Genomic DNA, 12,157 nt, shown 5'->3' with positions numbered 1-12,157 from the left:
ATACAGTAATAATACTTGGCACTTAACACCTTCAAAATACTGTATCCTTAGTTAATCCTCACACCACCTCTTGTGAGGTAGGTTAATAGTGCCCCTCCTTTTACAGAGGAAGTCAGATGCTCCTGCCAGGAATTCCTACTGAATGCCATGAAAGTTACAGCTACTTAGAGAAGGGTTGAATTTGGCTCAGAGATATTAAAGGCAGATTATAGCCAAGCTACAATGCAAATCTGTGGCAGAGTTGGGAGCAAAACTCAAGAGTTTCTGGTTCACAGTGCCCCAATGCTCTTAATTATTTTTTTTTACTTTGATGGCAAGCCTTCCAGTTTGCCAGGGCTTGATTTGACACAGCACCCCAGCTTCTCCTTTAGTTTCATGTTTTGGATTAAGTTTTCTTCCAAATACCCAAAGGAAGGAATTTTGTCACTTCTGTTACTTAATCAGAATACCAAAATAATTTGTCTGTATCACTTTCATAGTAGAATGTTATATGTCTATGACAGCTTAGACTGGAGTCAAGAGTGTATACTTTTTAGAATCTAGTTTTAATTTTCTAAACTTCCAATTCATTAATTCAAGATTGGAATTACTCAAATATATTGCTGTTGTCAAACTAGCTAGGAAGTGTATATACCTGTACCCACCTCCTTCAAACATTCTGTTTTAACTACTGTACATTATATCTTTGGGAAAATACTCATAATAAATTAAGTGGTATTATTCAGAAGGATTGCCAGTCATGAGAGCATCTTTTGTTTTATACATGTCGTATCCTATTAGTACCAAGATTTCTTCTGAGAATGTAACAGATCAATACATCTGTAACTCTGGCCTGTAACCCAATTACTATACAAACATCTCTGATAACTATTACAAATTAAATTTGTATTACGTAGCTTCAGAGACTCATGGAAAAGGCTTTATTGTTATTCTTTCAGAGCAATATACTGTATATGATAAAATCAAAAGTATTTTGGGAATTAAAAAATATAAAATTAATCCTGAAAAGAGATTGTTGTGGGGAGACCAAAAAAGCTTGACACCTTTGGTATGCCAGAGGATTTATAAGGGTCCATAAAAGTCATTGTACAAGAAATTTATTCTAATAGCTTTGGATGCTCAATCCGTGTAATAGTCCAGTCTGCCTTCACTCCTTGTGTAAATTCCCTTCGGAACCTAGGAAAAGCAGCACAAATAAGTTGTTAAAGCTCATGTAATCCTTTAAAAGGCTCCTAATGCTATTGAGAAAACTTGGCAAAATATTTTCCTTAGTTATTCCGTTATCGTTTTCTCTAACTTTTCCCTCATCCTTCGGTCTTATGAAAGCCAGGTGTTTTATAAGAGATCATTAGATACGACCGCTCAGTCCCCATATGGAGGATTGTGACATTAAAGCTATTTCTGCAACAAGAGACTGATCCAAAGCCTACTGAAGTCAAAGGCAGGCTTTCCTGACTTCAGTGGGCTTTGGCTCAGGCCACAAGTGATGGATAAAACAACAAGAGCAGAGGAAGTCTTAAGTATCCCGTTTTCATGCTAATACCCTCAAAATCCCAGAAAATGATCTAAAGGAAAATTAGTTTCTAAATTAAGGGTTTCATTTTTCCATGAGGCATCAGCAAATCAACATGGTGAACTAGGTACTTTTTTACCCAAAGATATTTGGTTTAGGCATAAAAAAAAAAAATCACGGAATAACATGAAGTTAGTAGATCTTTTTAGAGATTAGACCAGATATACCAAAAAAACCTAAGTGTACGATTGAATCTTTCTACACATTTGAGTTCTACAGTTTTTGAAAGAATGTTAGTCACCCCACATTTTAAAAGCTTTCTCCTTTAGTGCTGGAACCTTTTAGTACCTGCATTTCCAAGTTCGTAAGATTTTTTGCAAGATATTTTAAGTAAAGCCTTTAGTTTTTAGTGTGTTAACACAGCATTTATATGCCTAAATCATAGAACAACAAGGGCAGCAGCAGTGTAATCCATATTGTCCTGCAAGTGTGTTCCAATCCTGGCCTGGGCAGAACCATCCCTAGACACCTAGCTACTCTGGTGATGGGTGCTTTACAAAAGGGTTTGAAGTCTCTCTGCCCATTTGGTTATTGACCTCTGCTGAGAAGCCAGAAAAAGTGCCAATTCAGATGATTTATTAGGACACCTGGCCACTACGAACTGAGACAACTCACAAGCTTTCCCCCAAGGAGTCAGGACCCTCAAAGAAAGCAGACAAGACTCTAAGGCCAGGTCTACACTACCGCGGTAGTTCGACGGCTGGCAATCGAACTTCCGGGTTCGATTTATCGCGTCTGGTCTGGACGCGATAAATCGATCCCGGAAGTGCTCGCCGTCGACTGCGGTACTCCAGCTCGGCGAGAGGAGTACCGCGGAGTCGACGGGGAGCCTGCCTGCCGCGTGTGGACCGCGTCTGAACCGCGGTAAGTTCGAACTAAGGTATGTCTACTTCAGCTACGTTATTCACGTAGCTGAAGTTGCGTACCTTAGTTCGAATTTGGGGGTTAGTGTAGACCAGGCCTAAGATACGTGATAAATATGGCCAAGAGATGAACATAGGAGGAAAGGGAACAGGGGTGCTCTCCAAGTGGTTTTTATTTGTATTTTCTCTGGACCTGGACCCTGTGTAGTTTCTCCTCTCTGAGGAAGAATTTAGAAGAGAGCCACCCTATCATAACTTAGGCAAAAATATGCCATTTCCCCTCCACTTTTACAATTTTGAAGAATATTTTCTATTGTTTTGCCAAGAGTGCAAATATTTTTCATCTCTCAGACATTAGCACATTTTATAACCAGTGTTATATATGCACATTCCTATGAAAATACATCCACTTGACCAGTGAGCGCCCAGAGGATTTAGATCAGATCCATGTGAACTAGTCAAACACCAGATGATGTTTCCGTTGTTCTAACTTGCTTCAGAAAAAGTTCAGTTAAATCTTTCATCTTCTCAAGCCAACTGCAATACTGACTCCTTTGCAGGAGGGTGGTGTTACAGCAGCAGCACAAAGCAGGCTGATTGGCTTGGCAGCACTGTTGTTTGATTTGGTGCACAAAACTGGGACGGACGACTGACATGGGCCTCTTTCCAAAAGAGGGGGATAAGAAGGGGTCAGAAAGTTTGTGACATGCTAGTAGATTCAGATTGTAGTAGCATTAGTCTGAAGTTAAGAAACAAAGCTGTAATGTGACAACCTTAAGGTGATTTTGTTTAAAAAAAAAAAAAAACACAACAACACACACCCCAAGAGTTGCTCCCCAGAATAAAAGTTGGGTTGAATGAGGAAACTCTTATGCTGAAGGCCAACATAAATACAACTAGAAGGAAAAAGAGATAGGGAGACTTACTCATAGTTTGCTGTTAGAAGATGTTTAGTTTCTTTCACAGTTTTATCTCCAATTACAACGTGGAAAACTTTGGTTCCATCTGGAGCCTCATCAGGAAGGTCAGCACTAGTTAGATACCAGAAGCGCATCAGGATACTAACAAACTTTCTTCCTGTTAGATAGAAAACTAAGCCATAAGCCAACATTCCAGAATTTTGCATTTTGCAGCAGTCTAATATATTTACTTGCAAACCACTAAGTGTTTTACTAAGACTGTAAAGAAGCAAGTGGCTACAATCTAAGAGGAAGCACACAAAAATAAGGAAAAGAAAGTGATACTTAAAACTTAAAGTAATTCACCCTAAAGCCATCTTCATAAGGTTTGGCAGGAGTAAAAACAAAAAGTCATACTTTCTATAGAGAGGTGCGTAAGTCAGCAGGAGTTATTCCTGGCACTATATATGATCACATTGTATGGAAGGCTGGCATATTCCAGATTATAAAATGACCATTGTTGTGACTGAAAAGGTACTTAGAGTGACAGGGAATGAGACATGGAGAAGTAGGATTATTAAAACAATAGAATAAGAGAAGCTCAATGTATTAGCCTGAAATAAAGAGATATGGATGGATGAGAACAAGGTTAGGTTCAGGAAAAGAACCAGCTCAGCTGTATTTTGTAATGAGCCAAGCACACACTGTTGGCATTTAACAAAATAAAGCATATGGTTGCTAGTTTAAAAAATATAATATATATCAAGGTGTCCTGGAGCCAAGTGGAGAAACTGTCACACAGTGTGGTATGAGATTATTCCCACTCCACTTCTCTATGCTAAATATTCTCAGCCAGCATGGGGGGAAATGATGCCTATGCTGCTGCTCCAGCATACAGCACTTAGTGGTACAATAGGAAAGCAATCAGACTGACTCAGACCATGTCCATTTCATGCTGCAGCTGCTGCATCCCCATCAACACCACAGAAGCAAACTTTCAGGAGGCAACAGGCAGGGATGGAACAGACAGGACGGGAGACAGACAATGAAGAGGCATGAATTACAAAGTCAGATGCAGCATGAAGACAGAAAAATTCAGAGGTTTTGCAGTTAAACTTTAAAAATTGGTCTTAAATTTGATCCCTCATTTCCCATGACAGCAGGAGTTTGGAGCACTGCAGATGCAGTGCTCAGCCCACATGGGAAAAGACAGATTGTTCGTCACCTTTCTGAAGCCTGGCTCAGGCTGACAGAAGCAGCAGCACTAACAAACTCCAAAGAAAGTCCTATCCAGCCGTTCTCCAGCAGAAGAATGTCTGCCACAAGGAAAGATTTTTGGCAGGAGCACAGGGTGGGGAGAAGAGGAGGAATAAAAGAAAAGAGAGACCAGAAGAAAAGAATCTATAAGAGAAAGGGCAGGAGTGCACACATTGGGGGGAGTCATGTTTTTATAGCACATACAACACTTTAAGGCCTAGCACTCTGCATACAGTAACCTGTGAGGGGACTGTTTTTTGTTTGTTTTTTGAAGAAGTGAGTGGGGAGAAATGAATGGAAGGTGTATAAAATCCAAGTGAAGGAGAATAAGAAAAATTTGAACAGGCATCAAGCTGGTACAATGATTCATACTAATGATAGTTTATAGTGAGATCAAATAAGTACATAAAGAGAGAGCTTTAAACGTTACTTCTAGGAATGAGAAATAGGACTCATGAACACCTTTGTAACTAGAAAAGCTGTAAAAAGCAAAACCATAACAAAAGGGTCTCTGTCTATGCTATCTGAATGTTCTAGAAAATTCTATACATACCACTGTCATCATAGTAAATGCCAACATCTCCTTCTGTTGTATACATTATTTCATCCATGTCAGCAGCCAGGGCATTCCTGTGGTTTTCAGACAATGAAGAAAGCTTCTCCTCCAACACTTGAAGTACCTGAATTTAGAGAAATTGTAGCTTTTGTTAAGCCTACAGTTCACTAGATAATTGAAACCATTGATCTTGTAAACTCCATAACAGTCCAGTATTAACCAGTATTACCCCAATACATCTACTGAAGTATTTCTAATCCACATCGCTGTAAGATAGTCTATTAAAATAGAAATATTGTTCAGCCAAAAAAAAAAAATATCCCCTAGTATTTCCTTCTGACTGAAGAATGGTTAAATGTAAAAAGTTACATCAACGTAACATTTAAATGCACAAGAGTCAGGACATGAAAAAGAATTAAAATACTCACAGTAACTAACTTAAATGTATCCTGTGCAATGTGGGGTAACACAAACTAATTAAGACAGAATATCCAAATTCTACACTGAAGAACATTAACATTGCAAAGTGATACACAAAAGTCAGAAAGCATCAGTTAAGGTTTGCCTCAAAACCTAAACTCTGCTCCCCCTCTTCTATTTAACCTTCTCTCTGCTTCCTTCTATCTATATTTAAGTTTTGTACTACACATTACCATGGTATGCGAGTGCCCTTATGCTTTTATACATTACAGTTGTGTCTATTATATATTAATTGCCCTGGACCCTTGCCTCATTCAGTGCAAAGGTCAGACAGGACAGTGGAACTTTGCCTTTTTTCTCTACACACCATCCTCCAAATTTGTTTACACTGCGATAGTGGCAAAATTTAATTTGTCTTAAAACAAGGCCTGGATACACAGAGCCCAGGCCCTGTTCACAATTTTCCATACCACATTCACTGAGCACCATCCAACCTACAAAAGATTGTCATGATGTTCATCAACATAGGCGTCAACAACAAGAAGTCTACTAGTTGGCCCTAACTGCAATCATTGTTTCGCAGTCTCAGTCTGTGCCACCTTGGGTCACACATGGCTCCTAATAATTGCTTCCCTTTCTCCTCCTTTGTTGGGTGGCTCCCCATTTCTTCCCTCTCCTCTGATTGTGGGTGGCTTCCTTTCAGTTCTGGTAGAGCTTCTATGAAAACCTGGTGAACCCATGGAGTTTGGGGTGGGAGGAGGAAGGAGAGATGCTCTCTTGAAAGAGCTCACTAGGAACAAGCTCACATTTCATTGCTACCTCTACTCAGAGGGAGGAGGCAAGATGGTGCATTGGCGCTACACCACAGTGGCATTAGGGTTCTCTCTCCATAGGCATGAGAGGCACCAGGCAGCCCAAGCTCCTGGCACACAGTAACACAAACATACACCTGAAGCAGCTCCCCCATGAGACTCTTCTGGATCTGAGACACCCCTCTCCAGAGGTGACCACGAAAACAGTCCCAGTGGTTCAAAATTCACACTGACAATTAAAACTGGCCAGTTTGGCTATATCCTTGAGGCCCTGATGCAAGATCCAGGTCTCCAGTTTAGGACTAGGTAGCTAAGTGGCAGTGTGACCTACATGGGATGGGAACCAGTTAGACGGGGGGAAAGGGAGGTGCACAAGAAATGAATTCTCCATTGGGCAGGACTATGTTGCTCACCTAAAGTTTTGGCACCAGTGAATGGTACTGGTGGTCACAGTAGGAACTTCTACTCACTTGCCCCATGTGAATAGAAGTTTGCAAGTCTGCCCCTGTTATCCTCCCTCTTCTGCAATGATAATATTTTTTAATCCTTTTTTGATGACTCACTGGACTCTTCTGGCAGCTGCTCCATTGTCCTAATGGTAAGAGCAATTGGACAATTTTCCTTATACAGTAACTGATCATGCCCTTAGAGATAAGCTTGTCTGTCCTCCTTTAGTCTAAAGACTAACATTCTCCTGATCTTTATTAAAGCATTCTTCCCCCGTTAGACCAAATTGGTACTATTTGTGTTTATTAACAAGCTAAACTTCACTTTAGATGACTGGCAACCCATTGGCAGATTAAAGGGTGAGACAGAGAAATATTTTTCATTCTGTGTGAGAGATTTTAGAAAAGAAATAAAATACTCTTTACCTCTTTTGACACAAATTCCTCCAACAGATCAAGTTTACATTGAGACAACAGCTTTGAAACAAGAGCAAAGGCCTACAAAACATAAAAATACATGAGCAAACATTTCACTAACTCCAGGTTAGCTCATTTCCCAGTAATCAGAGAATCAGACATTAGATATAGAAAAACACTCATTAGATCATCTAGTTCCATCACATTGCTAGGGCAGGATTGTTGCCTCCAGTATATTTTCTAGTGTCTTGTTCCATCTAGTTTTAGGCAATCCATCTAATGGGACCATGGCCACTTTGCTTACAAAATTACTCCAGACCAAAATAGATTTTTTCCCTGATGTTTAGCTTACACTTTCCCCATTCTTAATCTTTATCTCCTAACCCTAACCCTGTATAATCTCTCTCCATTCTAGAATGGGACAGCCTACAAATACATGAAGGGTGTGTATGCCTTCTCAGTATTCACACCACTCATGAGTATCGACCTTTTACACATCCACAAAAGCATAGTATAATTGCCCTCCCATAAAGTTAGACTGGTTTCTACTGTCCTTCCCTAGAAGCAGCTGGAAATGGCTTTCCCTACACTATCTTTCTGTTGTGACTGTGGGAAAGCTAAGCTGAAGTAACAAGTTTTATTCTTTGCTCTGAAAACAGCAAAGTCTGAGTATTCTCACTTCCTCCAGAAAAGTGGCAAAGCCTTGGGCCATCTGCCAAGAAAACCATCTCCCCATCTCATACACGACAGCTAACATATAACTGTCAATGGAGATATATATCTTGGGTCAATTCCACAGGCCTTAAAGCTGAGACTTGAATATGACCTGTATTCTATGGGAAAGCCAGTACAGTGAGCAGTGGACCAGGGTGATGTGCCATTGCTGATTTGTTTTGCTGTAGAAACATGGTCCTGCATTCTGGACCAACTGAGGCCAGTCAGTGAACTACTAATACAGGGAAATGCAGTAGTCAAGTCTTCAGGTCACAAGGGCATGAATCACTGTGGCCAAATTATTCTGCAGCAGTATGGGGTACATGCAGAAAAAAGCACTTTTAGCAGCCATTGCTATCCGAGTATCCAGCAGTGGTAAGGAGTTCAGTAGAACACAGAGGCTATGAACCAGCTTGAGTACTTGAGAGCAGGCTCCATCAAAACAGAGTGAAGCTACAGTGGTAGTTAGATCTTTAAGATGACATATCCACCTTGCTCGGGTTCAACTTCAGCCAGCTGTTTTTCATCCACATGCTGATCTCAGCTAGACAACAAGAGAGCTGAGAGATGGTTCAGTTGGCAGTGGAAGTAAATGAGATATGGGGTCATTTGTGTGCTTGTGGAACTTGAGTCCATAGAGTCATCACACAGTGGCTTCATGCAGATGTTAAATAGGATGAGGAAAGAACAGAGTTCTGTGGAACTGCACAATCGAGTGCTCTGATGGCAGAGGAACGCTCGTCCAGCACTACTCAGGGTGCAGCCTGAAAGGAAGGATTGGAGCCATCTCAGTGCTTTCCCGTTTACTGTTGCTATATCTTTAAAGTGGGAGAGAAGTGTGTGATCAACAGAGCTGGATTAAGACAATCTGACATCCTAGGCAAACCCCACATGGCCCTGCCTCTGCTTGAGGGGTAGTCACAGTCTCCCACCCAACACATATACAAGCTACTATCGGGGGGGGGGGGGGGGGAGGGAGAGACTACCTCTCCTGTTTGGAGGAATGAGGCCTCCCCCCAGACCACCTATGGCAATGGTTTTCAAACTGCGGGTCGCGACCCAGTACTGGGTCGCAGAATGGAAGGCACTGGGTCGTGGTGGCTCTGGTTGGCACCTCTGTCCGGGCTGTTAAAAGTCCCATCGGTGGTGCTGCCCAGCTAAGGCAGGCTAGTCCCTACCTGTCCTGGCTCCACACTGCGCCCCGGAAGTGGCCAGCAGCAGGTCTGGCTCCTAAGCAGGGGGGCCACAGGGCTCCGCGTGCTGCCCCTGCCCCGAGCACTGGCTCCGCACTCCCATTGGCTGGGAACCGGGGGCGGGGTGGGGGGGGGGGTGCCTGCGGGCTAGAGCCGCTTGCGCACCTCCGCCTAGGAGCCGAACCTGCTGCTGGCTGCTTCCAAGGCGCAATGAAATCTGTAGTGCCAGGAGAGGCGGGAAGCCTGCCTTAGCACCCCCACTGCGCTGCTGACTGGGAGCCACCTGAGGTAATCCCATGCCCCAATCCCCTGCCCCCACCCCAACCCAGAGCCCCCTCCTGCACCCCAAACCCCTCATCCCAGCTCCACTGGGTCACGGGCAACAACAATTTTCTTTAACTGGGTTGCCAGAAAAAAAGTTTGAAAACCACTGATCTATGCCATGCCAGAGGGAGGAGTCAGCCACCACCTACCTAAATGGGTGGGGGGATGTGTGGGGACCGGCTCCTGACACCACCCAAACAGAGCCATAAGGAGGAGGCAGAAGCAAAGGCTACCCCCATCTGAGTTTTCTGCTGAGGTGCCATCACGGGGGGGTCTCAGAGAAGCAAGTTTCAGAGTTAGCATAATGAGAAAGTGGGCAGGTGACATTCACAGAGCTATTGTTGCAGGCTATCGGCAGACAGCAGTTAAATGTAGGCCATGTTTTTAAGGTTTTCTTCGGAACCATAAAAAATAGAAAAAAAGATTTTAAAAAAAATTAAGTGTGAAAACTGAGATTCTCTCCTCATGCAATTCCAGGATCTGGAGCTCTACGGATGTGACTATGCCTTAAATCCAGCCCCAGTGATCAGTGGTACCAAGTACCAGGAGAGATCCAATAATGGCATATAATTCCCATTCTCTCAGTCATTTTAGCTAAACTAGTTTCTGTTGCTCTGCTCTGAGCACCCTCCATTTTATCAGTACCGTTCCAGTAATGTGGCACCCAGAACTAGGGTTTCCAATTTTGGTTGGACATATTCTTAGAGGTTTCATTTTATGATGTAATCTTTAATTAAAGATTAATCTTTCATTCCTGGAGACAATCCTGGAGGGCTGGCAAACCTACCAGGAACTTGAATGCAACGTTCAGAATGCTGCTGCAGTAAGAATCATATTGAATGGCCTCCTTGCCTCCCTGCTCTGTGACTAGATGCTTCTGCAGCCTGACATTTTATTAGTCTTTTCTGTTGCCAAATTACACTGGAGCCTACCATAGTGCACTGCATTTATGCCTAATACTGCATCACTCTCACAGATGTTTTGCAACTGTTTTAATGCCTTACAGTACACAGGAAAGCCTGTCAAATTCGGACTTCTGGTTTCAGGGGATAAATGACAACTCCTATGGTGCCACTGTCAGCAAGAATATCCCCCCCACAGGGGTCTCACTACTGGGACAATATGAACAAAACACACAGTTCATCCCAGTTGAACAAAATATCTGTCCCCAGAGCCAATAGGCAGTAGTGTTTAGTGGGGAAAGGGGAAAGAGAGAGATCGTCAGGAAGTGAAGAAGCAGAGGGGAGCAGTGAGGGATAAGGTCCAGGGTGGCCACATATGCCAAGGGGAACAGTGAGGGTGGGCCCCATAATGGGGTGACAGGAAGGAGGGAAGGGGTTTCACTGCATCCACGTGGGGGGGCGGGGGGGAGGAGATGTGGCAGGGATCCTTGCATGATTACATACAGGCCAAAGGGCAAGGTGGTGAACAGGCCTCCCCCCCTACATAGCTGGGGCACACGGGGAGTCCCAGGCGAGGGTAAGGGGGGATAACAGGCCACCCCCCTACAGAGCTGGGGGGAATGGGGGCATCTCAGGCAAGGGTAAGAGGGGTAAACAGGCCTCCTGCCTTACAGAGTGGGGGGGCGGGGGGTGTCTTGGGCAACAAGGAGGGGGGTTAATGGCCTCCCTCCCAGCTACACAGCTGGGGGGTCCCGGGCAATGGGGAGGGAGGATAATGCACCTTCCCCCCCTACACAGCTCGGGAACACTGGGGTCTCAGGGGAGGATAAAGAGAGTTAACTGGCCTCCCCCCTAAACAGCTAGGGGGGTCCCAAGTGGCAGGGAGAGAGGGGAAGTAATGGCTGCCACACACACAGCTGGGGTGTCCAGAGCGACGGGGGACAGGTAATGGGCCTCCCCCCCACAGCTGGGATATATGGGGGTCTCTGGCGATGGGGGAGGATAATGGTCCCCACACACACAGCTGAGGGGGTCCCAGGCAGCGGGGGGGCGGGGGGGTGCAACGGCCCCCACACACACAGCTGGGGGATCACGCCCCCCCCCACACACAGAGCTGGGGGATCCCAGGCAGCAGGGAAGGGGGTAATGCCCATCTCCCCTGCGCACAGACACAGTTGGGGGGTCCCCAGGCAGTGGGGAGGGGGGATAACACCCCCCTGCGCACAGACACAGTTGGGGGGTCCCCAGGCAGTAGGGAAGGGGGGAATAACGCCCCGCCCCACACACACACAGTTGGGGGGAGGGGGAATAACGCCCCCCCCCCCACACACACAGTTGGGGGGAGGGGGGAATAACGCCCCCCCCCACACACACACACAGTTGGGGGGAGGGGGGAATAACGCCCACACACACACAGGTTGGAGGCGCGGCGGCCCCGCAGTCACCTGCTTGGCCCCTTGGGTGAACTCCTCGATGCTGAACTCCTGGTCGAAGAAGGCCTGGATGAAGAAGCAGCAGAGCCTGGTGCGGACCCAGATGAAGGGGTTGGGGATCCCCACCACCGCCACGCTCCGGCCGCCGCCCGCCCCCGGCGTACCCCCCCGCCGGCTCTGCTCGTCGCTGGCGCAGAAGCGCGCGGGGGGCCGGGCGCCGGTCAGGGCAACCGGGCCCCGCGGCTCCAGCCCGGCCCAGCCGGGTCTGGCCGTCGCCGCCAGAAGGCGGGTGGAGAAGGCGCGGACCGGCCCAGGGCAGCGCCGGAGCCCGCTGGGCAGCGCCATCTT

General features: G+C 45.5%; 1 protein-coding gene across 1 annotated transcript; it reads right to left on the bottom strand.

Moving 5' to 3' along the window:
• Positions 1 to 908: 908 nt before the first annotated feature.
• Positions 909 to 12,154, bottom strand: MAIP1 (matrix AAA peptidase interacting protein 1). Its single transcript, XM_065413373.1, has 5 exons — positions 11,822 to 12,154; positions 7,253 to 7,324; positions 5,146 to 5,272; positions 3,363 to 3,513; positions 909 to 1,176 (listed from the first exon to the last, which is right to left on the bottom strand). Exons 1-5 carry the CDS (start codon positions 12,152 to 12,154, stop codon positions 1,098 to 1,100), a joined length of 762 nt encoding a protein of 253 aa, XP_065269445.1. The 3' UTR covers positions 909 to 1,097.
• Positions 12,155 to 12,157: the final 3 nt, after the last annotated feature.

This window comes from Emys orbicularis, chromosome 11 (genome assembly GCF_028017835.1).
Source record: "Emys orbicularis isolate rEmyOrb1 chromosome 11, rEmyOrb1.hap1, whole genome shotgun sequence".
In the NCBI taxonomy this organism is placed as follows: domain Eukaryota; kingdom Metazoa; phylum Chordata; order Testudines; family Emydidae; genus Emys; species Emys orbicularis.
This window is presented reverse-complemented; position numbering and strand designations above follow the sequence as displayed.

Excerpts from the sequence above, each read along its gene's own strand:
- MAIP1 (XM_065413373.1), bottom strand. The coding sequence starts at position 12,154 with ATGGCGCTGCCCAGCGGGCTCCGGCGCTGCCCTGGGCCGGTCCGCGCC. Across the intron at positions 7,325-11,821 it reads TCACCCAAGGGGCCAAGCAG|GCCTTTGCTCTTGTTTCAAA; the intron begins GTGACTGCGGGG and ends TATGTTTTGTAG. Across the intron at positions 1,177-3,362 it reads CTTCTAACAGCAAACTATGA|GTTCCGAAGGGAATTTACAC; the intron begins GTAAGTCTCCCT and ends TGCTTTTCCTAG.